Below are 27,330 nucleotides of genomic sequence, written 5' to 3'. Positions count from 1 at the left end.
GACACAACGTGTGATGAGCTGACCACAGCCCCCATTTCCTTTCTCCCTACATCACTGGAGGGGAAGCAGGTAGAGAATTCAGGAGTGAAGTTAAGCTCAAAAAGAAAGGAGAGTTGGGGAAAAGATGGTTTTAAAATGTTGTTTTATTTCTCATCATTCACTCTGATTTGATTGGTAATAAATTTCTTTTCCCCAAGTCAAGACTGTTCTGCTGTCACAATAATTGCTGAGAGATTTATCTCTTCTCCTTGTCTACACCCACAAACCTTGAGTGGTGTTTCTTCTCCCCTGTCCAACTGCAGAGGGAGGGGAGTGATAGAGGGGCTTTTGTGGGCACCTGATGTCCAGCCAGGGTCAGCCCACCCCCAGAGTATCACTGTACTTATATTCAGGCATTGGTGGCTGGTGACAGACACTAGGAAAATTACAATTTGTATCTGATATAACTTCTATCTGACTATTTATAGCAATCACATTCATTTCTTACTATTTTTCTGAAGTGAAAATGATCAGTGTCAGGTTTGGCTGTAGTGTATTTACTGCAGAAGAAATAAATAATTCAGTTGGCATTTCTAAAAATATAATTAGTTGATGAGTCAGAGAAGAATTTAATTTTCCTAAATGTTAAGGCTGGAAGACTAGGATTATCATGATCAGTGTGTCTGACCTGTGACTCTCTCATGTCTTAGGAGGCTGCCTGGTAATTCCTGCATCTATTTGTAATTAAGATGCATGATTCTTCAGAGGAGACTGAATAAAGGGCCCAAACTACATTCTTGAGATGTGCTGAATGTAATTTCACACAAACGAACAAAAGGTACCCCACAGACAAGCCTGAATATTGTGATTCATCATTTTAATTTAAAAATTTAAGACCATTAACATTTACTTATCTCTGATATCTTGATGCAAATTTTTAGAACATCATACATAACTGTGAACCACTATGTTTTGTGTGTATATATATATATATATGTATATAAGGCAATGAAGCATATTCTACTTATGGGAATCTAAGCCTTACCAAGAACCTGTGTCAGCCACGGGAGATGTGTAAATAGAAAAGGAAGCAGCTGGGATAAAATGAAAAAACATAAACTAATCAAACTCTAGACTGCAATAAAAGCTGCCATGAAAGAAGAAAATGAAAACCAAAAATTAACACCACATAGAGCAAAAGATCAATATTTATCGACTGACAACACACTGCTGTGTAATCATTGGTCAGTCATTATCCATATTGATTTTATGCCACTGCACTTTGGCTCTGGCTTAGCCATGCACACAAATTCTTCCTTTTTTTCCACTTTTCTACCTAAAATAATGGCTGTCTTCAATATGAATAAAGGTCACTCAAGTCAGTCAAATAACTCTATGCGCTCCAGGTCAGAGTCTGAAGAAGAATGACTTAAGGACACCCAAGATGAGGAGTCAGACTCTGCTGGACAGGGCAGAACCTGCCATTCCAACATCACTGCTCCATCCACATTGGCACTGCAACACTCACTGTGGAAGAAGGGGCAGATAGATGTTTGTAACTCAGTTCTGGGTAATCTTTAATAGTAGACATTTGAGTGCTGGAGCTCAGCAAGCAGATATAAAGGCTGGCTACTTGGAAACTAAGGCCCTGTACTGCAAGCATGAGCTGCCTGGCTTACAATGACAATTAGTAATTCTTGACATACTGTTAAAAAACACATGTGGCTAATGGTGAAATTAATCTGGAATTGTTTCTGGAGAGTTGATAGCCTGCTGTCCACATGCAGGAATTTACAAGCAGAGGAATGAACTGTGAATCAAAGGTCAAGCAGGTAAGGTCCTTAACAGGTCTTCAGTTGCTGGCAAAGCAGTTTTGAATGAAGAAAAGTACGAGGTTAAATGGACCACTATGAGTTGGCTCTTCAGTCAACTAATAAAAAAGTATATTTTAGGCCTGTATTGAAGGTATAGCAAAAATAGAGGAAACAAAGTCTTAAGGCATATTCATTGTGGGAAAACATACATCAGCACTATTCAATCTTGGGCATTCCTCACCTCTCGCAGTAGCTGAAAATATGGGTTTATTTGTGTTCTAGAGCAGCTATGACTAAGGAACTAAGTACAGTTACCCAGTTTTGGGAAAGGGCCTGCACTTTAATGTTTTGGGTGACTTCTTTGGGTAGCAATCCCAGTAAGGGAAGTGACCTTTTTTCCATTGAATTGGCCCTTGGAATGGGCCTTTCTGACTGCACTCCTCAATGTGAAAGCATCTCTGACTCACAATTTCTGCCTGCTTTGTCAGCATCTTTTTTTCCCAAAGTATGGAAGAATATAATATTTACAAGGTGTTCTCTTCAATGTTATGATCCAAGAGAAAAATGCTTGTTCCCAGCTTTCTGTAGGAAGATTTGCATCTGTGAGTCAGTGCTAATGCCTCATCATTATTCATATGCCAAACAGACGTTTCACAATCCTTTTTGATTCAGAGGTGATAAAATATAAATTTTTAAGCTTCTAACAGCAGAGTGCAATGTGTTACAAGGAAAACATACTGGAGTTAGGCTTAAAATATATACAAATTTTTTCTGCATTGTTTTATTAACCAGTATGGGGCAGTTGTTTAATTTTTGTTTATAAGAAATTGAGAATTATGATGATGTTAACTGCTGTTGGAAAGTTACTTGAATGATGAAATAACTGTAGTACCTTTTATCTGGTTTCCTTACAGCAGACCAATGAACTACCTTGCTACAGAGTGAGAATACTGCAGCTGTACAGCTCTCCACAGAACTATGAGGCAGAGCCACATTTGTGGCAAAGGATGTCATCCTGCCGAGTGAGGAATTCCTGGCCCACCAAGGAGACAGAACATTTCGTGCAGCTAAAGCATTCCCCGTGCCACTGGCGCTCCTCAAATGAGATGTATTTGGCACCTCCAAGAGCTGAAAGAAAGTATGAAAAAAAAAAGAAGATCTGAATCCAGTATTTCTGGTTCAGTAATGCAACAGACTTTCTGATGTGTGATCAGGTTGTCATTCATACAGTGGACGGAAAAATGAACAAAAATCCATAGTGTGAAATATACTTATTGGCTGAATTGAAAAATATCTTTAAAATTTAAACAGTGGGAAGTATTTGAAGCAAAGCCACAAGTCACTTGCTTGCATATCCCATTATGAGATCTGAACACAGTGGGTTTATCAGAATGTCCATTCAGGTTTGCTGATCTTCCCAACAAACTCTCATGGAAGTTATTTGCAATATTTGTATAGTTTCTATACAACTCTGAATGAAATTTCACAAGTTTCTTCAAGATGGATTCATTTGGAAATTACCAGAGAATGGGATTCCAAGCAGAATTATCTGAAATAAAATCTTGAAGACTGGGGGAATTTGAATAGTTTTGATGCTATTTTTTTTGGTGTTGTTTCGTAGTTTGGGTATTTTTTAGATCATGCACATGGAATTGGGTATTCATTGATTTCTTTGTCCAATGACATATGTAGCATGCACCTGTGAGAATCAGGAAGTACTTTTCAACAGCTGGCATATAATAGGATTAAAGTGCAGAGCACCAGCAAATGCTCTCAAAAAACTCCAGCTATCATAGACCAGTGACATACATGTCTAAATATAAATCATATATAAGTATACAAGGATTCATGAAACAGAGCTCTGCTACATTTGGCAAGCTTTCTAATTTGACAGGTGTGCCTTACCAACAGGCAGTTAATCTGTGTTCAGTTTGATCACATTTGCATTTAAAAACAAAACTGAAGAAATCACAGAGGGGCTTGTGTGTACTGTCCTGGGAAGAGCAAAAAATGCACCTTTTAAAATGTTCTTAAGGAGGAATTTTCTGCAGAAAACACTACATCAAGCAATGCCTTTGGGCCCATAAAACCACTCCTCATCTCTTAGGGAACACGTGTGATCAGTCTGTCCTAGCAAGACACAGGGCATATGGCACAGAGAGAGTCTCTGATAGGTAACTCCTTCAGTCCTCATTATGATGGGAATAATTTTAATGTTTTTTTTCCTAAAGTGAAAGTCTTTGAGAGGAGGCTGATGATTCATTTGTGTCTGGCCCCCTCTAGAAGACGAGACTCACCTGCAATAGGTTTCTTGCAAGCAGCACACTTCTTGGCATGAAATTTGCTGAAACAGTCTACACAGTATGGGTACTCATCTTTGGAAATGAATCTTTGTCCAGACAGCTGAGTGTTACACACAGCACACACAAAGCATTCTTTATGCCAAGGCTGGTTGTGGTAGGCCACTCCTCCAGAAGTTATAACCTAATACATTGACAAACAGGGGCAGAGCAAAGAAACAAAGGTGTGAATCATGAAGGATTGTCCAATCCTTCATAAGTACTTCCACTTGTTTTCTGTCTTCCAACATGCACAAGAGAAGAAAGTGTGGTCACATCAACTTTTTTACATCTAGATTATCCATTTAACTAATCTGCAGTTGAATTCCATACGCTACTGGTTTGTTATTTTCAATTTTCTACCACAATACAACCTCATAATTTGTAATAAGTGTGTTATCTTTAAATGAATTTTTTCTATTACACTGTAGATAAATGTTTAGAATCAGGCATGCTCTCAGAAGAGGAATTCTCAGTGATAGGCAGTGGCTGAGAGAACTGATGCTGAGATAATAGTTAATCTCCAGCCAGTATTTTGCTGTCTCTCAAGTGCAACAGTATTTTAAATAGGAAGTAAAGAAACAGAAGTAAAACAGAAAGGAGAGCTACGCAGTCAGCAGAAGGAAAAAAAATCAGGTTTATCAGTGTCATCAACTTCTCTTTGCCAGCAATACACTCACAGCTCTGCACTGGGAAATTTCCAGTTGTTCTGTGGCTCCCATATGTGTGGCAAGGAGCTGGTTTCACAGAATTTGTGAGAGACTGTACAGAGAAATTTCTGTAAAGATGAGCTGTAGGATAGTGTTTCTACTATCAAGTCATACGCATGACAGAGAATTAATGAATGAGTGAATGAATGAATGAATAATGTTGGAACAGGAGGAGAAAAAGTTGAAGAAACTTAAGTAAAAAATAGTGGTATCATCAAATTTCCCTGGAGAATACAGCTTCAGGAAAATCAAGAATAATATGGGCTCATGTCAAGCAATGAAGAGATTTAAATATTTTCCAGTCCCTTTAACATTCCAGTTTTGGGCTATTTTGTGGTTACATTTGCTTTACCATTAAAATCTAAAAATTGCTGACAAAAATTCAAGATTCAGTTTGGCAATTTAATATATTTGGGCTCAATTCTCATGCATGGGAATTGATGCAATTTTCAGAAATAAAATGGCTTTAGCTAATATGTAGGGGGACTATTTGCATTCCTGGAATTTTAAAGAAGCAAATCCTGATTATTTCATGTAGGTGGTGCTAATATCAATGCCTGTAATAAACATTGAGCATAATTACTATAATTGCTATGTGTTCATTTAATGCAAGTTAAAGGCTAGATGTAAAGACTTGGGAATATATAAAAGTACTTTCTGAAGTTTAGCTAAAGAAGAAAATTAGGCAGCATATTTTCCTGAAATTAAAAGCTTTTGTTAGAGGTAGAGATTTACAGGTAATAATTACATAACTACAGGAAATTATAAGTTATTTGATGAAGTGGGAAAAAAAAAAGCTTCTAGAGTGATGCAGGTACTAAAGAATAAGTAAAATTCTGCCCTAAAAAACAGCTTAAAACATTTCCCTAGAGGAAAATGTCACACTAGAATAGTGTGATGCTTTGAGTATTTTCATCAACAAGAGACAATCTTAAAACACGAGAAATCAAGGGAGGGAAGAATTGATTTATCTGTGCTTGGGGGAAAAAAGAAATCAAATCAAGATTTCTGGTACCCACAAGGGTATCATCACATGTTGCATCAGTGGGACTCCTGACTGGTGTTAACACAATTGAATGTTACTTGATCTGCTAATTGCCTGATACATTTTAAGAAAAAATAGCCGAGATTGTGGATGATTTGCTCAGTTCAGGTGGCTAATTCTGCATATGAATACATCTGAAAAACGATGGAAAGAGAGTCATGTTTACAAAGGCAAAATCAGGAAAGAAAGGTTTTATATAACATTCCATTTAACCTTTGCTAAAAATTACAATCAATAACTAAAGAAGCCCAAAGCATTTGTTTTGGCAAATAAGATTATTTCAGATATAATCAGTCTTAGATTAACAAGAGTGGACAGCAGACAGTGTCAACAGTCGCCTTTCAGTGTCCAGTGTCATTGGGAAGATCCTGATCTTACTCTTAGTTCACCACACATTTCACATGATCCAGCCCTTTCTCCCATGAGCAATATTGACTCACTAGGGCATTATTTGCATTGTGTGTTTAATTACCTTTTTGCAAGCATAGCAATGGTGAGCAAATTGCTTCTCAAAACAGGGCACACAGTAATTCTCATTGTCTTTGGTGATTAATGGTTTTGTTCCCAATGGTTGCTGACAATACTGGCAAACAAAACAGGATTCATGCCAGGAGCTTCCCTTAAATTCCATTTTACGTGAACCTGAAAAAACCAAAACAAACAATCCTCTCAGATATAGCCTTGTAATATAGGTTTTAAACATTGGGAATGCTCTTGTTTTTGAACCTTCTAGCTCAGCATCAGATAACCCAAGAAAACATCTTCAATTTAATAGAGCTTGTAAGAAAGCACTTGAAATTTCAAGAACACATTCAGTGCCATATATTCATCTGGCAAAAGATGTGCTGAATTGCCTAAGCTGTGATTTTTAGAGTCTGCTCTTATATGAATCTTTTGGGGCTTTTTTGTGATTATGTTTGAATTGATCAGTTTCTCTCAAACCAGCCAACTCAGTGATAATATTCATGTATACAGCAATTTTATAAATTAAAAATTATTTGTTGGATGTTTAGTACATTTATTATTGTCCTGTCTTCTATCTTTCTTAAACTAAGGCTCCTTCACTTTTAAACGCATTATTTATCTTAATCAGTTTAAATTGGCAACTTTCTAAAAGTAAATATTTTTTCTGTGATACAGCACATTACACTGCCTTCTTCTACAGCTCACCATTTCTGTCCTAGACCAGCAATTCTTTTTATCATATTTTACTACATGCTTTTGATACAGCACAAGAACAGAAAGTTGCTCAGTTAAATGTTTGTCAGAGGAGTCTCAGAGCTTTTATCTCTGTGTACAGGTGTCCTATCTTGATATAGAAACACAAGTGTAAGATATGTGCATATATGTGGGAGCAATTTTTCCAGTGGATCTCCATCCTCAGCTTCCTATCTGTAGGTAGATAAGACTGCACAGAGAGGTGCAAGGTGCTTTTCCATCCTTTCCACATGAGGAAGAGGATTGCTGCTATATCTGATTAATCCCACTGTGCCTGTTTCCTGAAATGTGGGGCCAGTGCAGAAACTGCTGGTTGTATTTAGACACAAAAGGTTTGCAGCTTCATCCCAGCGATCAGAAGGCCAATTTCACTGTCTTTCACCACTAGGTCTTTTCCACACAGAGTTAGCAAGCTGATGAGAAGGAAGTTAATGATATAGAGACTGGCTGGCATTCCCATGCCTCTGTTGCAGTGTTTGTCACACCTTTGGGCACTTGCTGCAAGGATTTACACTCTGTGACAAAACAAGCAGCATGGATTTATGCCAGAAGATAATGATGCAAACCTGAGTGTATTCTGGCATTTTTTTTACTAAATCTAGTGAGGTGTGCCTATTTGACAATATTTTTGTAAACTATGTACAATTTAGGCAGTTTATAATCCATTAAATGAACACAACTGTATTTTTACAATATTTGTTTCCATTAATGCAGATTTTTACTTGTAATGAAAAGGAAACAAACTGTAAAAATCCAAATTAGTGTTTTAAGTTGAATACAACCTGAGTAATCTAGTACCAATAGTAAGACTATAATTTTGCACAGCCTGGATCTTACTGTTCGGCATTAAGATATACTGAAAAATAAAATTCCAACGTCACTGCCAAATTTACTGGTGTTCTCTGTTCCAAAAGCTAGGGACCCACTTTCCCAAGCAAGCAGCTTCCTTTTGCAACAAATGGTGCTGTGGCTTCTCCCAGATGCCTGTGAAGAGGCAGCTTTTGGGTCATACTCTGCTGTAAGAGCTTTACTGATGTGGTACAAATGAAAAGTCTAGAGTGGGTCCTGAACAGATACAATCAAAAGCTGAGAAGCAGCTTAGTGTGAAGTGCAGAATTTTCAAGAGTGCTAATGGCAGGAAGTAGGCCTATTGTAAACATGGACAATATTGTAAAATGGACTTGTATTCCTTTTAGTAAAAATGCTGCTAATGATTTGAAAGCAAATTGTCATGTTTTGACAATTTAAACAAAACATATTTCTGAGTGAAAGCACTAGTATAAAGAACACAAGCACAGGATCTGTTCAATGTGGAAAACATGCAGATGACTTGTCTAATGTGCCACTTCTGCTCACAATACCTCAGTTTGTCTTCCTATGCTGACAGCGGAATATGCTTCCTAAGAACTGCAACAAAATCAAAGAAGTCACATGAACACATTTTGCCCTGCATTGAACTCTTAATATTTTTATAAGGATTCATAAGACCTGTCAGTGGTAGATCAGAAGTGTCTGCCTGCCTTCTCTCCACTGATGGGAGAATGCTACACATAAAGGAAGAGTAGTCACCTCCAAGCTGTTCTGAAAGTCAAGGACCTTGTAGCTTGGTTATTCCAGGAGGAGGGTATCATTAAAAATGTAGTTCCATTTCTCAGTAAAGGGCCCCTGTTATCTTACCAGGCATAATGGTCTTCTGGCAGTGAAAACACTTGGATGAATACTCATCAGAGTAGCACTCAGTACACAGCAAGACCTCGTCCTTGGCAGCAAATGGTTTCTCCACAAGTGAGCGGCTGCACTTGGCACATCTGAAGCACCCCTCATGCCAGTGGCGGCCTTTGTAGGCCAGATCCTTGGAGAAAGTAACTTCATGTTAGTGAAAACATTTATTTGCAGTGTTTTTATCCTTCCATTCCTTCCAGAACTAAAACAAAAAAGGAAGAGCGTTGCAGTGGTGGATCCAACAGAAGTGTGGTCAGGAAAAGTGCAGGTGCTCAATGTCACTGTTGTGACATTGTGACTGTTGTGACATTGTGACTGTTGTGTAGATCCCTTGCAGAGGCCATCGGGAGCTGCTTTGGCAGAATGTTCCTCCTGATGTAACACAGAGCTATGTTTTCATTGGAAGAATCATGTTATATATTACAGTTGTCTTTCAAGGGGAAACAAGTGATCAACATTTTTAATGTGCACAGACCACTGGAGAGGAAGCCCATATTCTATAGAATTTGAAGTGAACATTATGTATTTTCAATGTTACTATTTCTTCTTCCAGCTGACGACATAATTCTAATAGCTGTCAGAAAACAAGCAATTAAAATCTCATTGAGATCAAAATGACTATTAGTAATATAAAAAAAAAAAAAAATTGCTTTTGTTTACATCTGATATAAATCCTCCTGAAAACTTGACAGAAAAAAGTTTAAGAGTCAGTGGGCTTAAGGGATGAAAGAGCTAATAATGTATATGTATATGAAAGAGCTTAACGATATATATGTATGAGATCCTGACTAAGAATTCAAAAAAGACCAAACAGCAGATTTAATTTTCCCACAGTGAGAAAAGCAAGGGAAAAATGCACCTCCAAAACCCCTTCCCAGCTTAAAAAAGAAACTCTTCCAGGGCTCTTTTATAAGTAAAAAACACAAAAGGGCACAAATCCAATCTCATTGTTCTCCTTGATCATGCCCCTGCCTTTTAAAGAGCTAAAAATAAAAGAAATGCCATGCTTGGTTTCAGGAGGTGCTGAGCACTTAGCATTTTCATTTGCTTTGGTTAGCACTGTGAACCTTGCAGGAACCAGGCTGTCAGCCCAGAGCAGCCCCAGGCAAGGACTGGGTGAGGAGGAGAGGAAAAAACCAAACTCTATCCCCTTGGCAGAGGTGAGACAATCAGCTGTAGATCTCTGTGTGCCACTTTTCTAGATGTCTCTAGCCAGGTGCACTCCTTTGGCTGCTTTTTTCTCCTATTTTTTCCTTCCACTCAGTCCAAAGACATGGATTTTTGTTTATGATCTTCAACAATAGTAATCCTATCACCAATTTAATTTTTGATTTTAAAGGCGAAATTAAGTGAACTCAATGCGTGTGCTCTCCTGGTGAATCTGACTGGTGATACATGTTCACCCACACTGTGGGTGAAATGCTGATGAGAATTTGAGGAGTGTTTTCATCTAAATCAGCATTTCCCTTGGATGATCCCTGTATGCAGACTATGTACCTTGATGTGATTGGGCTGGGAAAGCCTTCCAAGAGGTTTATTTTAATATCTTTGTGTCCTTTTATTTCTAAGGAACATAGGCGAAGAGAGCATGGGGAGAAGGTGGCCAGTACACACTGGACTTGGCAAAACAAAAGCTTTTTGATATGTTTCATTTGACCTTAAAATTCAATGTCAAGTATACGTCCTCTAAATTGAAGTATGGGGTACTAGAAACCCTGTCAAAGACCACAGAGGGAATTGAATTATTAATTAATATTGTAAAAATTGGAGAGGTGAAAGGAAAGACAAGGTCAGAAACACTACCACTGATACACCATCTGTGAGATGAGCAAGGTAAGCATGGAATTAAGCAGAAATAAAAAACCCCTCATTTCCAAAAGAGAGAGAGAGAATATGCAAACTATAAACATGTTATCTTCTCAGCTTGGCATCTGCTTGTCAACACCTACAGTAAAAGCAATTTATTCAATGCTCAAAATATTTTTTCAATGAACACGTCTCAGAAATTCCAAGGTGTCAATCAACCTGATACACTGAATTACACCACCCACCCTATCACCCCCCAGCACTGTGCAGCCTCTGCAGCCAGTGGGTGGCTGGAGGTGAAGGATGGAGCCCAGCTGGGGTCCACACAGCCTTGCTGTATGCTTGGGGTACATGCATGTGCAGATTTCCTCATCTTTGACCCCAGAGCTTTCCTATTCAGGGATAATAGCGCCGTTTCACTCTGCTGTGTGGGAATGTACAACAGCAATGCTTAGGTCTCTTCAGTGATACAGGGATGTGCAAAGGGGTGGGTAGCGCATCTACCACTAAAGAAATCGGATTTGTGTATAATTTAACAAGGAACAAAAAGAGCAAGCCCAATCTGTACCTTGGAGCTGCACTCAATGGGCAGCTTGCACTCTTGGCAGGGGTTGGCGTACAGGCTGTCGTAGCAAGGGACACAGTAAGCGTTCTCATCCCTCAGTGCATATTTCCTGCCACGCAGAGACTGCAGGCAGAAATGGCAGTCTGTGTGGCTGCTGGTCATCCTGCTGGGGCCCTCCACGTGCTCTGCAAAAGATGGGAAAATTGGGCAATTCAGTGCATGATGCTTGCTCGAAGGCTAAGTAATGCCGCATTACCTGTGGAAGTTGGACAGGCATTTCCTGGTCATTTGCAGTGCCCTGGATTTCTTAATGCTGGCTTGTTCAACAATAAAATGGTAGCCTTTAACAACATATACTGTGAATTGTATCACCTACATGATGGGGAGCAAGAGGGCTGCTTCAGCTTATTCTAACACTGTTTCAGGTCAGACACCTGAGAATGAAGCCAACTTCACATTCTCTACGTAAAACTACTGGCATTATGAGCATTATGTACTGGATTCCGAGATATGGTTCATCCAGAAATTGGGTAATGGAGATAGAAGCAATAATTCAGAAATGAAATCAACTGAGGAGTTAAAAGGCCAAAGAGAAGAGGCAGGCACTTTGTAGGGTGTTCCTGACTTTCTCTTGATACTCCTGTCCTTCTGCTTGTTCCTTTCTTTTCTAAATACCCCCACATCTACCTGACTCAGTGGAAGGAAAACAAGGGACTCCAGGATAGATGACTGTTTTTTGCATTATCCCAACTGTGCTGCTAATATTTGGTGGCATTGTAAGGTTGCACAAATTCCCCTGGAGAGCAATAGAGTGAAATATAAAGAAAAATAGACTAAATAATAAGTCAAGTAAATCAGAACTCAAAGAAAGCTTTCCTTGTTGTTATTGGAAAAGATTGTTTTTTCTTACATATTTCTTTATTTCTATATCGGATTCCACATTGGCAGTACCAAAATAACATGAAATAATTTATATTTCTGTGCCAGACAAGTGCAGGAAATACCACAAATCTATTGAGAGTCAGTTGTATGAATTTCCCATCCTTCAGTTTTTCAGGCTAAAGAGGCTTGGACAAGCATCCAAACTTCGGCTGCTTATAGATCTGCAATTGTGAAGAATGTTTTAAGGATTGTGGAGATGAAGACCTATTTCAGTCTTCTTATTTCTGGTTGGATCATCATCACTTTGCTAAAATTGCATCTTGATTCTTGGAAATGATGGAAGAAGAAACCAAAAAGTTCACAGTGAAGCAACCCCAAAAACATCTGCTGGGCTCATTGGGTTGCACTCTTCATTAAACTCAAAGGGTGTAGCTGCAGCCAGCACCAGCAATCATGAATTTTAGAGGAGTTTAAAATGACTGGGGAAGGTCTCCTAAAATATCCTAAAATATCTCTCAGATATCAGTGACTTTGGGCAGCTGAAATTTTTGCACTTTGAGAAACAGGGCAAATTAGTTCCTCTAACCAGATGCATAGCTTGAGAGTAAGGAAGAACATACAGAGGACAATATTTGAGGGAGTTCTTAGCCATGACAAAGCCTCCATCTAGTCCGCTTAGAGTTACACCCTCATACTTTGTTTTTATGCACTCACTGACTGTCTTATACCCATGGTTCAGCTTTAAAAAGGCATAAAATCTTTTTCTGGGTTTTTGCTTCAGTAAGCTCTAAACCAAAATGATTTTTTGAGCTGTGAGAAAAAACCAATTACTGCAGTTTTCCACTGGCACCAGTGCATAAGGTCAAGCATTTATTAATTAATCTTTTCTGGGACGTGTAGTAGTAAAACACTGGACAGGGGGTAGGGAGCAAGGCTGTCATACTAATTTCAGACCAAAAGTAATGACTTGATTGGAAAATTCGTTGCTCCTGTAAATTGAAAATCTTTAGAGTTGAATTGATATATTTTATTTCCTACTACCCTTAATATTACTACACTCTGTCAGCCAAGACAGGGTGTAGTAAGGAAATAAAACAATCTGGAACTCAGATCAGTGGGAAACATGCTTTCTTAAAATATTTCTGATGTGTTTTATGTGATATCCTTGGAAAAATAATATAACAGGGCTTGAATCAGGACTTCCATTTCCTTAAACAGAGATTTGAATGTGTAACAAAAAAAAAATTTATGTGAGAAAATTACATCCATCAGCTTCAGCATTACAGAACATGACATAAAACCAGGCAGAGCTCAGTGCATTTAATGCACAATCACAGTCATGACCAAAGCCAAGGTTAAGTTTTGTGCATTTTTCTCATTGTGGGGGAAGAAGTATAAACTGGTGTCTAAGAACACAATCAAGAAGTGCTTGTGGTTAACTGTGCTCCATGGTCAAGGTCAGGCTTGAAACTGGGTTTAGAGGATTTTCATTTATTTGTTTAGTGAGAATTAAAGTAATGAACTGTCTTGGAGGATAACCCTGAGTGAACCATCGTTCTGATGCCCTCCCTGCTGGATCAGTACTCCTGGTTCCTGACAGAGCTTCATCTCAGCCTAAAAGTGGCAACAGCAAAATCCAAACAGGGTATTCATGAAAAATTTTGTTACTTATAGAGCATTTTTGTTGCACAAAGCTCTCCAACAAATATCTGTAGAAACATCTGTCCCATATCTGTAGAAACATCTCTGTTTTTCATTCTAATGGATGTCAATCAGGTTTTAAGTTATCAAAAACTACATTCCAAGTAATTTTCTTTAAAAAGTGATTCTCTTTATTATTACTTTTTTCCCCCAGGAAGTCAGTCTGTCCCAGGAAGCCCAGGCTGGTGCACAAATAAGACCCACTACTGTAATACTTCAGAACTACTGAAATTGCAATGCTATTGTCCTCCTAAACCCCTATATGGATATTGGAGCAAAGTGCTATTAGTCCTGTTCTACAGATGACAGTTGTTGCTTGAGGACTTAATAAAGTACCCCCAAGAACAGAGTCAAAGCCTGAGAGTGTCCTTGGGCTGCTTCTCTAGTAAAATGCTCAAGTTCTCCCAAACTTTTCTTCAGACAGTCTTCAGAGTTTGACCATGAATCATCATAAAAGACTATGTTTGGGAATGAAGCAGCAATGGTGAGCAAAAGAATGAAGATTTTTTGCAAACTTTTCGGCAAAAGTATGGATAACCTTTGAGAACTACTTTTACCATTAGAAAATGCAACAAAAGGGTGAATCTTGTCTCTCCCAGCACCGCTTATCCTTGCTCCAATAAATAAGTAATGGTACGAGGGCCACGCAGTGAAGTAGAATGTTTTTCTTGTGCTTTGATCCTAATCTCTAGAGAAATATGTTTACTTTAAGTTTGCTGGAAGCTAGACTTTGTGTTTTGAAGGTCAGCTAAGAAATCTCTGGAGATCTGATGTTATTCACTCTCATGGAATGAAAAGCTGACTCCGGCATTCCAGCTGCTAACTCGACTCCTAGGCACAGGGAAAGACTGCAATGCTGCCATTCCTTGGGAAAAGATGATTTTATTATTTAAATTGGAACATCTTACATTGGAAGCTAAATACTGTTGATTTTTATGTACCTAGTCAGCAGGGATATGAGGTATAATTTTTAATGTTAAGAATATTCCAAGGAGGTGCAGAGAGATGTTGCCAAGGACGTGAGGATATTGTAACTGGAGTCCCTGGGGTCAGATTTGAGAATGCAGCAGTTTCATGGACTGAATGATAAAAGAGATGAAAATACAAAAAAGAGAGCTAGGTAGTCATCCTGCTGTTAAAGCAGATTGAGATAGAATTTAGCTACAACAAATTAGGACAGGGACTTCCTGGAGAGTCAAATTATTTCCCATAAAATGCAGAACACTAGAAGATTTCCAGGGAAGAAAGCTGTAAGAACATGGTTGTGAAGTTGTGAATCCTGATAGACATGGAACCATCAGGAAAAGAATGCTTTTTTCCTCACTGGAGCTAAAAAGCAGAGCCAGAAGGTTAATATATGTTTCAAAAATTAATCTTGATGTTTTCTATAAATATATGTTAATCTCCCTCACACAAACAAAAATAAAAAACCCACATTTACACTACTTAGAAATCAATTAGTATATACATATGGATGTAGATACGTACATATAGATAAAAATGTTCTATCTTTCACTTTGTGGAAATTCTAATCTAAATATACCTGCCATTGAACTTCATCATCTTTTTCTTTAAGAACATACAGTTATTGGAAAAAGGCTTCTTCTTAGAGAGGCATAAAGGAAAAAAACAGATGGGAAAAAAAATCCTTTCAACAGCAGTGAAGGATAAGAAAAACAATTTGATATCTTATGATGAGGACACCCCTGGAAGCTGCCCTAGGCATTGTTCATTTCCAGGTAAATTCATGTTTTAATCTTCTAATACTATTTGCCTGATTTGCATGAATTTTCTGACTTCATTTTCCCTATTTCTATTTTTGTCTCATGCATTTACATATATTAAAGGTTCTGTAATATTTGCTTTTCTAAAAATGGTTAGAGAAGCAATAGGAACTGGGGGCATGTATTACAGACTAAGTCAAGCCAGGAACCTACAGGAAAGAAGACACAGATATTAACTCTGAACTATCTTATCTCTGTGGCACAGGACAGTAATAGAGCACCAGGTCCTGGAAGCATCTGAGTGAGGGCAGAGCTCTCACTGTTGAAATTCTCCTTTAAGCAGCCAGGACAGATGCCACAAGTGACACTGTTTTGGTGGGGTATCAAGGCAAAGCAGATATTTTAGAGGTTGGTCTGGTAATTTGTACTGAATTGTACTGTGTTTACACACCCCTGACTACAAGCGAAAAGGGCAAGAGCTATGGTTTAACTAGGGAATCAGGCATCTCAGGAATTTTGTAATTTTTTCCTTAATTGGTATTGCTGTCTGCTTTGTTTACACCGTACAAACTCAAATGTTGTAGTCATCTAAATTCTTCCTTTTTTTTTTTTTTTTTTGAAATAATTCTTACCCACATTTTTACAGGTTTTCACAGAGTCTGGTAGAGCCAGAGTTTTCTCCTGTGTCATTATGGAGCTCGTTCCTTTCTGACTATTGTCAAATGTATGAATAAAATGAAGTGATGAAATAATTCAGCTGTTGTAACTTTCAGTGTAAAATCCTGTCATTATTCTTTGTTGTACTTCCCATATTGAACCAGAACACAGGTTTGAGGACTGCATCTCTAACAAAGGCTCATCTGATAAAGAATACTCAAATTAACTGGTGAGTTAGATGGGATAGAGTGGCTCCCACAGCAAACTGGCAGATGACACCACAGTGGGAGGAGAGGAGAAGCTGATACACCACATGGATGCGCTGTTATCCAGAGGGACATCCCCAAAACTGGAGGAGTGGGGTGACAGGACACTCATGAGGTTCAGCAGGGGGAGTTGCCAGGTGATTCTGTGATGCACCACAGAAAATTTATGACTGCTGAATGGCAAAAGAGGGAGGGTAAAAGTCTCCAAAAACCTCAGTATTCTTTTATGGGCACTGGAACAGGAGTGGGGGCATTCTCATAACTACAAAATTGGTCTCTTGTAAATGCTTGTTTTTTCCAAGTACCCTTTCTTGCCTTGACACTCACCTACAATCCATGATTAGGGAATCATGAATGATACTTCAAAAAGTGTTTAAATAAACCGAAAGTGGAAATTTCAAATGAAGGCATGTACTAAAGTCCTGATCTGAAACTACCACCTATTATGCAAATCATAGACTTACAGAATTTTAAGGGTTGGAAGGAACCTTAAGGATTACCTGGCTCCTACTCCAATGCCGTGGGCAGGGGCACCTCCCACTGGACCAGGCTGCTCAATGCCCCATCCAATCTGGCTGTGAAAACTTCCAGGGTGGGGCATCCATAATTTCTCTGTGCAACCTGTTCCAGTGCCTCACCACCCTCACAGTGAAGAATTTCTTCCTAATGTCTATGATAAATTTCCCATCTTTCAGTTTGACATTATTCCTTGTTCTATCCCTACAGTTCCTGATGAAGAGTCCCTCTCCAGTTTCCCCTAGGTCCCCTATGGACACTGGTGGGGAGCAGCATCTGAGGAGCACTTTGGAGCCACCTCTGCTAGAACAGCATCTGCACAAAATGCCTGCACAGCTGGGCAGAAGTGCCCCAAGGAAACAGCAGCACCTCAGCCATAATCTGACAGCACCTGGCAGGGACACACCTCCCTGAAGTGACACAAGCCTGCCTTTGGGACTGAAATCTTCCCAGGGAAAACAGTACTTACAAGAAGGGATACCTGTTGTACAAGGGTGACTGAGGTGCCTGGAGGTCACTGATCAAAACAGTCCTGCCACTAACAAGAAGTAACAGAACTTCAATAAGGAATGCTGATTCTGATCATAATCTTTAAGATCTTAATGAAAAAAAAAAAGTAATTTCTCATCTTTGCAGATATCCTAGCTGTAGAGACCAGGTTTTCCTACCCTTAAGTTTTATTTCAGGAATACCAAGGTGGATGAAGATTACTCTGTTGTGTGAGAAGGGGTACATCACATGAATTACAATAATTTTTTTTTTTTAAATAACTACAACTGTCTACACAGCACAGCTTTTTCTAGAAGGGCTATTTAAAAGCCTGTGACCTACTTAGAACTGCTTTAAGAAATAAAATGAACAAAAATATAAAGATCACCATCAGCAGCATTGTTAGCAAGAAGCTAAAATTGGAAAGGATTTTCATTACCCAATTTAAAAAAAGAAATGCTTACTTCCCCAAACCCAAACATAAATCCCCCAAATGATAATCAAGCATCTGCTGCAGTGGTTTCTCCTCTTATCTCCAGCTGTGCTATGCCAACCTGACCCAATTTCCTGAGGAAAAATATAAACCAAGACACAGCACTCTTTTAATAAAAGGATGACACCTTATCAAAATGAAGCAAATCTAAAATGTTCTAGTCTCAGCCTTGTTAAGAGATGGTGATGAGTTAGATGGCATTACAGCTTAGGAAAAGGAAAGGCTACTGTCAGTAGTGTTGGGATGCAAGATCCCTACTTCAATTATCATTGTTCCCAGGTATTTTGGTTTGCAGGCCAAATATTCCACAGGCCAGTTTTGCTGCTTGCAGTGCTCCCTCAGGCTTCGCTGCCACCTTCTTATCAAGCTCATCTCTGAAAATAGGGGTGATGTGGCTCTGCAGAGAAGCCCTAGGCTGCTTATTAAACCAACAGGAATCACTGTTTGTAAAGCCACTGCTGTACAGTCTAAGAAATGCTGGCCACTGCCAATGTAGCACTGCAAATGTCTTCCCATGATATGGGAGGTGTTTGGGGTGATCACTGCTGTGTCACTCTCCAATCCTTCCCCAGGGAAAACAGGCTTCAAGGTGGGCAATTCCAAGAGGCAGGATCAAGAAATAATGGAATGGTTTGGGTTGGAAGGGACCTTGAAGATCACCTATTTCCAACTCCCTGCCATGGGCAGGGACCCCTCCCAGGAGACCAGGCTGCTCAGAGCCCCATCCTGCCCGGCCCCATCCACACTGTCAGGGGTGGAACACCCACAGCTTCTCTGGGCAGCAAAGGGAGAAGGGCTAAGCAGAAACATTGAAGAGAGCTAGAAACAGCCTGATCTCTACCTATGGACTCTGGATTTTTGATGACAATTAACACATGGTTGTGATATTTAGCAGTAATGAAGCTCTGCAGTTGCACTGTTTTTGGAATACAGAGATATAATAATAACAGCAGAAGCACATTAAAGTACATATGCAGATATTGCATCTGCTGGGTAGACAGACCATGAAGCATATAAGCTTGTAAAGAAAATCTGAAAGAAGTGTCACTCTTTGTATTCTATCATTTTTACAGTAATGAACTGGTTATATGATATAACTGAGACAGATGGTGAGAAAGGTTTCTAGGAGAGCTCACAACAAACAACCAACATGAAAATGTGCTCTGGGTACTCTTTAACAGACTTATTTCCCTTCCTTCTGCTCCCTCTAAGTGCTACATGACCACCTGCTGTGTCTTCTCTTACAACAGATCACTTGGAACACTGACATCTATGTGCAAATTTATGTAACTGAATAATTTATCTCAATTCACAGATGTCAAATTAGGTGATTTAATATTTTCTGGATTAGAGTTTAATTCTGCAGTTTAGGGTTGGTGTGCAATTATCTATTGGGCAGTGCTGTGCACAATTCTGTTATGAAGTCTCAGCATCTGCACTATGGTTGCTGTTACAAAATAGTGCAATTCAGCTGTGTGTGCAAACCACCAGTGATGTGGAATTATAGCAGGGTGGCTTTTTGCTTTTATTTCCACCCTGGGTGCCTTAAACACACTGTGGACAGGAAAGTCTTAGTTTATCTACATAAGTGCATCAGGGACAGGCTGCTCCCTTTTGGGCTAGGGAAAAAAATAATAAATATTCAGAGATACACCTTCTTTTACACCATATCCTACATTCACTGCTGATAGTTATTCAGCACGTTTCATTCTAGCACAGACAAAGGATATATGTATATTCACAATGTAAAAACACTTTCAGAATTGGTCTCACAAAAAGAATTTTGAACATTTTTAGGAGAACCCTTTTAGGAGTGGGGCTGGTAGAAAAAAGCACATCAAGTGGCTTTTTGTTTGTCCTCTACCAGGGAGGAAAAATAACAGTGTCACTAGGACAAATATAGGAAAAAATGTTGGTGGTTTTCCTATTTTTGCTCTTTAAATATGTGGCTTTGTGCATCATCCATTAAGCAGGCAAAAAATGTTACTTAAAGACCTCTGGAGTCTCAAGCAGTTGAGTAGATAATGTGCTGTCAACCAAGACAGGGGATAACACGGCATTGACTCAGATTTATCTTAATCCTCACATCCTGTGGCAGCAACAACAACCAGTCCTTACAGAGATTCAGCCCTGGGTTCCCACCAGTGACATTTGCCCCCTGCTTGAAGCCTTTGTGACTCTTACATTACCTGTTCTGCCTTCTTGGGAGATAAAATCTGCAGAACAATTATGTGTTGTGACTGGGTATCCTAACATTTCCCTCAAGCCTTAAAGTCTCTGCATCACACATTTAACATTTTCTACTTAAAATAGTCTAGAAGTGGCTATGAGTTAAAATTAGTAGATCATGATATTCTGTTTTTCTTTATTATGATGTGAGGTTACTGACCTTTCAGTAACTGCCCTGCTGGGATTTTTGTAATGTCCTGATATATGTGAAAAAGTCTTTGTTGTTGTTGTTATTTTGTTTCTGGCACCATGACTTCAGAGTGAATTTCTTTCTATGATTATAAATACACACTATCTAAAAATTGGTTCTAGTGTAGGATTGACCTTATCTGATTGAAGAAAAATTAAGGCTAAAGTTGACTGAACACCCAACAGTCAACATTTGCTTCAGACAAATAAAACTCACCACTAAATCTTAGAATGCTGAAGGAACTTTGGTAAGAATGAAGAAATTCCTTCCTAAATTTAGGGAACATTTTAAGAACATGTAATTTAACTCAAGGATATTGTGGAACAGTGAGCCCACTGATACCAGCAGAGTCTGTTTGATGCGAACTTATTCTAGTGACAATGCGAAGAGTGTAGCAACAACCATCTTTGCAAACCTTGGACGGATTTAATTGATTTTGGTAGAGGATGGTGCTCAGAAACCATAATTCTGACCAGCTGTGGTGAAAAGGGCTCATCTGAGGAGGGGGAAAGTGGAACATAGTGGCAGAAACAGCACCAAGCAGTTTCAACAACAACAACAAATGCAGTCCAAAGCCTTTCTGCTAATCTATGTAAAATTTATTAAAAATTTTCACTGAAAAGTCTAAGCTAGTGAGCAAACAAATTAAGAATTCTGCTACGATATTTTTAAAAAATCCAAGAAACTCAGACTGTTTGAGCTTTTAATTTGAAACATTTCTCAATGCTCTTCAACTTTCAAGCACTAAACTAAAGATTGCCAATTGGAAGACCAGCATGAAATAGTTTTTACTCTAAACATTTTTCCCATGCAAGTTAGATTTTTGAACTCTAATTATGCCACAGTTTTGCACGTCTTAGTACATAAATGAATCATGATGTGGCTGAATTTCAAACCTGAAGAACTCACTTGAGAAAGACTGAACTTGATAAGCAAGTTCAAGCCCAGTACTGTTATGGGCTTCTGATAAATAGAATTAAACCTGAACCTCTGAGGTATTTTACAGCTTTCCTTTCAAAGGTTTCAGAATGCTTTTCTAACAACAGTAATAAAGTAATCCTAAAACACATTTGTGAGCTACTTTTCTTCAGAAAAGATTAATACTTGTCAAAGCAAAGTAATTGAATTCCTCAAGGCCAGAGAGCAAACCTTTGTGAGTGGGAACAAAAGAAGCCATTCACTACACCTCTGCCATGAGATGGGTCTGCTCATCAGGCTGTATCCATGGCACTGGCCTGGGATAGTTAAAAGCAGTGTGCAAAGGTTGCCAACTGGTCAGTTCCCAGTGCTAAAGGTAGAAAACACTTCCAAATTTAGCCAAAGCAAAAAAATGTTCCAGTTGCGCACTTTGCGGTTGTCCTTTATGACTCTGAGGTTATGATGAATATTCTTATGCAAAATGTTCTGTCAACAACTACACCATCCTCTGGCACTTGGCCATTCTTGCTATTAATTCTGCTACCTATGCACAAAGAAACATTACAGGGAGATTAACATTTTTCTGGCTGATAAAGCCTCTCAAGTGTGAGGCCAGGGACCAGCTAGGACGGCATGTTCAGATCCATTACCCACACTATGCTGAGATGTGCAAGAATTAACCACTCCTCTTACATGGACCTTGAACAAATTCAAAGGCAATCATAGCTGGGAAGAAAAGTAGCACACTAGGATGGATGAAGGAGAATCAAAAAAACCTCTTAAGTTTAAGAAAGGGGAGCAAGTAGAGACCATAGCTGACACGTACTACATAGCAACAGAGAATGGGGATATTCACAAAAACTAGTTTAACCTGGTGAAGCTAATGAGTAAGGCACCTTTTTTAGCTAAAGGACAGATATAAATTCCTCTCCAGGGTGACTTCTAGAAGAAATTAAACTTAGCCATCATTGTGAAGGAACTAAGGCAATGTAGCTTCTCTTTGTGAGTCTTGTCCTTGCCTTTTATCTCTGCTACAGAATTTCTGTCACAGGGTATTATTAATTTGTTTTCTTGGAGTCATCTTTGCATATTTCCACAAAAATGTCCTTACTTGATCCCTCTTACATTTTACAGGAAAACACAAATGCATGAAACAAGGAGCTCACAGCCTACTTTCTCATAAGAGCTGCATGCCCCGTTCCCAAAAGAATGAATTCAGCTACAGCAGCCCAAGTGGAGCATCAGCAGCATTTCACTACACCAGCTTCCAAACATAGGGCTCTAGAGATTTTAACAGAACAGTTGAACTGGAAATGATTAATTTATGAGCATCAGTGACCCTAAATTGGCAGGGAAGTGTGGAGTAAAACTCCACTTGGATTTACTCTCCAGGCGATCTAAAAGCCTTGACAACACCTAGAGCTTGAGTTGGCAGGAGGGCTGCTCCTTCCAACAGGTTTGGAATTTCACCCTCAGATTTTGGGCTTGATGTTTGAAAGCATGCTGATTAAAATATTTTTTTTTTTCTGTCCATGATTAGGTAATACTAAAAGTTTTTAACTGCTCTTTCAAGAAATAAAACTCTGGTAGGGAAAAGAAATGAAAAAAACTGGAATTATCGGTATGGAGCTGATGGAACACGTGTCTTACCATGTCAACCAAAAAATACACACTTTATTAATTATGACTGCCTGCAAATAATTTGGAGACAGCATACATCAGAATCTCTTTCAAGCAGCTTTTGAATTCATTTTTCTCTAAGGCTACAAGTTAGTGTCATCTCAATATTCTACCAGTTAAACACCCTTGATTCAGTGACTTTCCTGCAGTAAAATGACATGGGTTGACTATCAGCAATCTGTAACAATGTTTATGTGTCAAATCCACTATATTTTGTTCTGTTAATGTACAAATAACAACTTGTTGCACAAAGACAAGAAAAATGTTAACATAAAGAAAAAAAAGGCATCTGAAACTTAATTTCTAAATGTAAATTTAAAAAAAAAAATAAAGATAACACAAAGTGTCTTATGGAGGGAGAATTTGGAGATGATAATTGTTTACAGCAATTTTTTGACTTCTTATAACAGCCAGCTCGGAAACTGTTTTACTTCCAAAATCAAGAACAATCCACATTAGGTGTTAAAAGTACTCAGGCTAGAAACAAGTGACTTAACAGAAAAGACACTATCCATAATTTTTTCTCGCAAAAGCAAATGAAATCTTGCTAGGAGATAAAAATGTAATGGGAAAAAGCACATTTATTTTTTGTTGGATGGTTCTTTGGGTTAATAAAACCTCATCCTCAGCTCTTTACAAAGGAAGCCCCAGACAATCTTTCCACAAATTAGTGGGTGAGTAAATTACTGCAATGAAAAGAATTGATAAAAAATTATTTTTTTTTATAAAACTCTATTTCTTTAGGTACACAAAATTAACAGCATAATATATATGTGGAAGTCTGCATCTAATTTATTCAGCAGTTTTCTGAGGAAAAACTTCCTGCATACTTGCTCAAAACATTAAATTAAGTACCTTCTATACTAACAAGTTTAAAGCTTATCAGATGAAGGAATAACGGAAAAAAGCCTCAATACTCACATTTAGTTTTCAGCTGCTTCTCTCGGTAACTTGCGCAGTAAAATAAAGGAAGAAATAATTACACGTCTTCACAGAAACAAGCATCCATCAAGTCCAAAAGAAACAGAACACTTTGCCAGAGCTATTTGAGGGTCCCATCAGAATTTGCCTGGATGGGGGAAGGCTGAGGGTCAGTTTGTTTCCCTTAGACCTCATGACATGCAAATATGTGGCTGCCTCACTACTGAATCAAATCATTCTTTGACATGCTGTGTTTACAAATGGCAAATGCATACCATGTAGGAGGTTCTTAAAGGAACATATTTCTGAGACTTCTCAAAAGGAAAAAGGCATTTCTGTTAAAAAACAAAACTGTTCAGTGCAAGGGCAAAAAGAAAGTAAGATGGAACATTATTCATCCCCAGATACACACTAGTTCATGCATAATGAATTCAAAAGGCCTCATGTGGGCTTTTAAATCAGAAAAGAAAAAGAAAAGTTGCAATTACTGAAGTCTGATTGTTGTGTACAGGAAACCATCCCAGGGGAAGGGGGGTGAGGGGCAGGGAAAAAACCTCCTCCTGTTTCAGGAAAGACGTTCAGAGACACAGTAGAACTCAAAACTCTGACACGCCTGAAGCATTTTCTGGGCTATTACAATTTCCTGCTTTCCACCAAGTGGGAAGGTGTTCACAAGGATTACCATCAGTGTGGCAGCAATGGACTCCTCTAGGCTCTCTCTCAGGACTTCCCAGTATTTCTGGCTTTTGAGTCACAGCCACCTCCTTTACTTTCTGCTTGGGCTCAAGAGGGGCCAGCTCTCACAGACAGGCTCCAGCATGCAGAGCATTCAGAGGTCCTTGTACTTTGCATATGATTCTATGCAGACCCTTAACCAAGTGCAGCTGAAAGTCAGGATATTGTGTCCATTTAAAAAAGCAGGCTGAGGCTGGGCAGAGTGAAGAAAGGATGGCTGCTTGTGGTATGAGCCACAACTGACCTCAGGCAGATTTTTCCACAACCAAGAGCCAATAGATCTGAATCACTCGGTCTACAATGTCAAGTCGGTGGGAGCTGTTCATCATCACAGATAGAAGAAAGAAGGAAATGTTTGAATGGTTTAAATATGTATTATGTTATCTGAGTACTTTGGTAAAATTGCCAAATCTGGACATGTTCTGGAGGTTATCTGTGTCTAGATAGTGTCTCACAGTTAAGACTGATCCTCTGACTACGGTTGCCAAGACCTGATGATCTCTGCTTGTAGTCTTGTTAAACCTCTCCAGACATGCAGTCGTTACTTAAACAAGACTGATCTCTTTCCTCCTGTTTTAATTTGTTCTACAAGTTTTATTTATACCAAGGACCTTTAATTTCAAGCCTGTGATTTTAGCAGATTGAGGAGAGAGGGGACCAGTTAGGTGTGAATTTGAGTCTAGAATGAGAATCGTAAATAGTTTTCTCTTGTCTTCCTTCCAGAAAGAAAAAAACCCAATAGTACAGTTCTTAACCAAGTACCTTTTCAAGTTCATAAATCAGATACAGACAGAAGTATTTCTCAAGCAGATCTGTTGAGAGAGCTAATAACACTTAGAAATACTAACACAATGTTCTACCATCAAGGATGAGAAGTTCAGACACACTTAGAAATACTAACACAGTATGTTCTGCCATCAAGGATGAGAAGTTCAGACACATCCTATTGCACATCACTTTTCTTATGCTTCAAAGACTACCCTCAAATTTGTCTAAGCTGCAGACAGAGATAAGAACAGTATTAATGGAAGACAGGCCCAGAGAAACTTTTAAAACAGAATCAGGTTTTTCCCTAACAGGTACAAACTATGTACAAATGAGGAGGTCAGCAAAACCCTGTTATCTCTTCAGACTATCAATTAGATGATGTCCCTTGCAGCTCCTGCAGCACTTCTTGAACTTTCTGAAATACAAAGCAACTTATTTTATCTGTCTCCAAACAAGATCTGTCTTGACCTAGCTTCCCTTTCACGTAGAAGGTTTGAGAAATTCATCAAGCAAATGATGGTTCTCCTTAAACTACTCAGGTTACTTGTTCCAATTTAGAATATTCATTGTTTAAAGAACAAAACCTCAGAGATCACATTCCTTAACAATTCCTAAAGACCTTGTTTTCCTGACAAAATATCTTTGGCATTTACTGAACATGTTCTGCTTTTTGGGCTAGCAGAGAGTATTTATAATAAAGTACGATTGTTGTTCAAAAAGTTTGGGCAACATGGATTTGGAGGCCCAGAAAGCACCCAAAGGAGAAATACTACATGTCTTGTTCTTATATTGCTCTCTGAGCACTCATTTCTGGCCTCTGCTGGAGACACAATACTGGGCTTCATTCACCTTCAGTCTGACCCACCACAGTCACTCTTCTGCCACGTGCAAGACTACTAAACTTCCTATTAAACAAGAAACCCCAATCTACTCCTATCTGTACAATTTTTATTTTTTTTTGCCTATTGTTACTTACTAGGAAAAACATTGAAGGAGGAACCACTGCTTGAGTAGCCCTACTCTTACCTAGAGAGAACAGAACCACTGTAGTTTTATCTGAACAAGCTCTCAGATGGATTCATGCTGACAACAAAACCCACTGATATTATTTAGAAAGCTGTGCCGAATTTTTTGAGAAGCTGCGAAAGAGTTTCAATGAAGCGTTGAAAGTTCTAACAGAGCAACAATTTGCTCAGTTCCAGCAGATCTGGAAGTTACCAACTACAGGAGTCATCTTTTGCCACTTAAAAAGAAGGAAAGGCAAGGCTGCTGCTGAGACAGGCATTACTCTACCTATGGCTAATGCATCCACTGCAAGTTGAGAGTAGCAGCAAACAAGGCTATAAGAATGTTTTTAAGTAGTTGTGTATAGACACATACATGCATCTATACAAGTCAGTTTGTGAGTTTAAAAATGCAATGGTGGTGTTTAGACAGCATAAGTGAAGGTCAGAGACTAACACTAACACCTGAAACCAGAGTAAAAGTGTTAATTTGTATACTTTGTAGTGCCTTTCATTTTCCTAGATATTCCAAAGGGCATTTTTGTTTTGTGAACTGCACCTCTGATTTGTAAGACAAGATTACTCTTCCTCCCACATATATTCCTCCTAGGGAGAGGAAAAAAACCCCTGTGAATTAGCAAAATTACTTTTCTTTCTCTTTCAGAAGATATAATTCTGTATCATAAACTAAAGACTGAATTTCCAAATCAAGAAAAAATACCTGGGACAGTTTTCCAACCATGTCTCCTTGAGTTCTGCTGGCAGCCAGAAGACATCTCTGAACTGTAGTGTTTCCATTGTATTTACTTTAGAGAATCTATTTTTAAAATCCTTCTATAGCATAAGCTGGAATATAGCAAGTTGAACACATGATAAAGTAAATTCTGCAGTAAGTTGATTATTATATCAAACAAAAACACAGGGACACTCAGAATGGTGTGTTAAGTCTAACAGTACAT

General features: G+C 38.7%; 1 protein-coding gene across 1 annotated transcript; it reads right to left on the bottom strand.

The window, feature by feature from the left end:
- Positions 1 to 839: 839 nt before the first annotated feature.
- On the bottom strand, positions 840 to 27,242 carry FHL5 (four and a half LIM domains 5). The gene is made up of 6 exons (XM_005483979.4): positions 23,865 to 27,242; positions 11,202 to 11,383; positions 8,783 to 8,957; positions 6,360 to 6,529; positions 4,091 to 4,277; positions 840 to 2,921 (listed from the first exon to the last, which is right to left on the bottom strand). Exons 2-6 carry the CDS (start codon positions 11,358 to 11,360, stop codon positions 2,770 to 2,772), a joined length of 843 nt encoding a protein of 280 aa, XP_005484036.2. The 5' UTR covers positions 11,361 to 11,383; positions 23,865 to 27,242; the 3' UTR covers positions 840 to 2,769.
- Between the last annotated feature and the right edge of the window lie 88 nt (positions 27,243 to 27,330).

The sequence above is a fragment of the Zonotrichia albicollis genome, chromosome 3 (genome assembly GCF_047830755.1).
Source record: "Zonotrichia albicollis isolate bZonAlb1 chromosome 3, bZonAlb1.hap1, whole genome shotgun sequence".
Classification (NCBI taxonomy): Eukaryota; Metazoa; Chordata; class Aves; order Passeriformes; family Passerellidae; genus Zonotrichia; species Zonotrichia albicollis.
The sequence above is the reverse complement of the archived record's forward strand: the minus strand, read 5'-3'. Positions and strand labels throughout refer to the sequence as shown.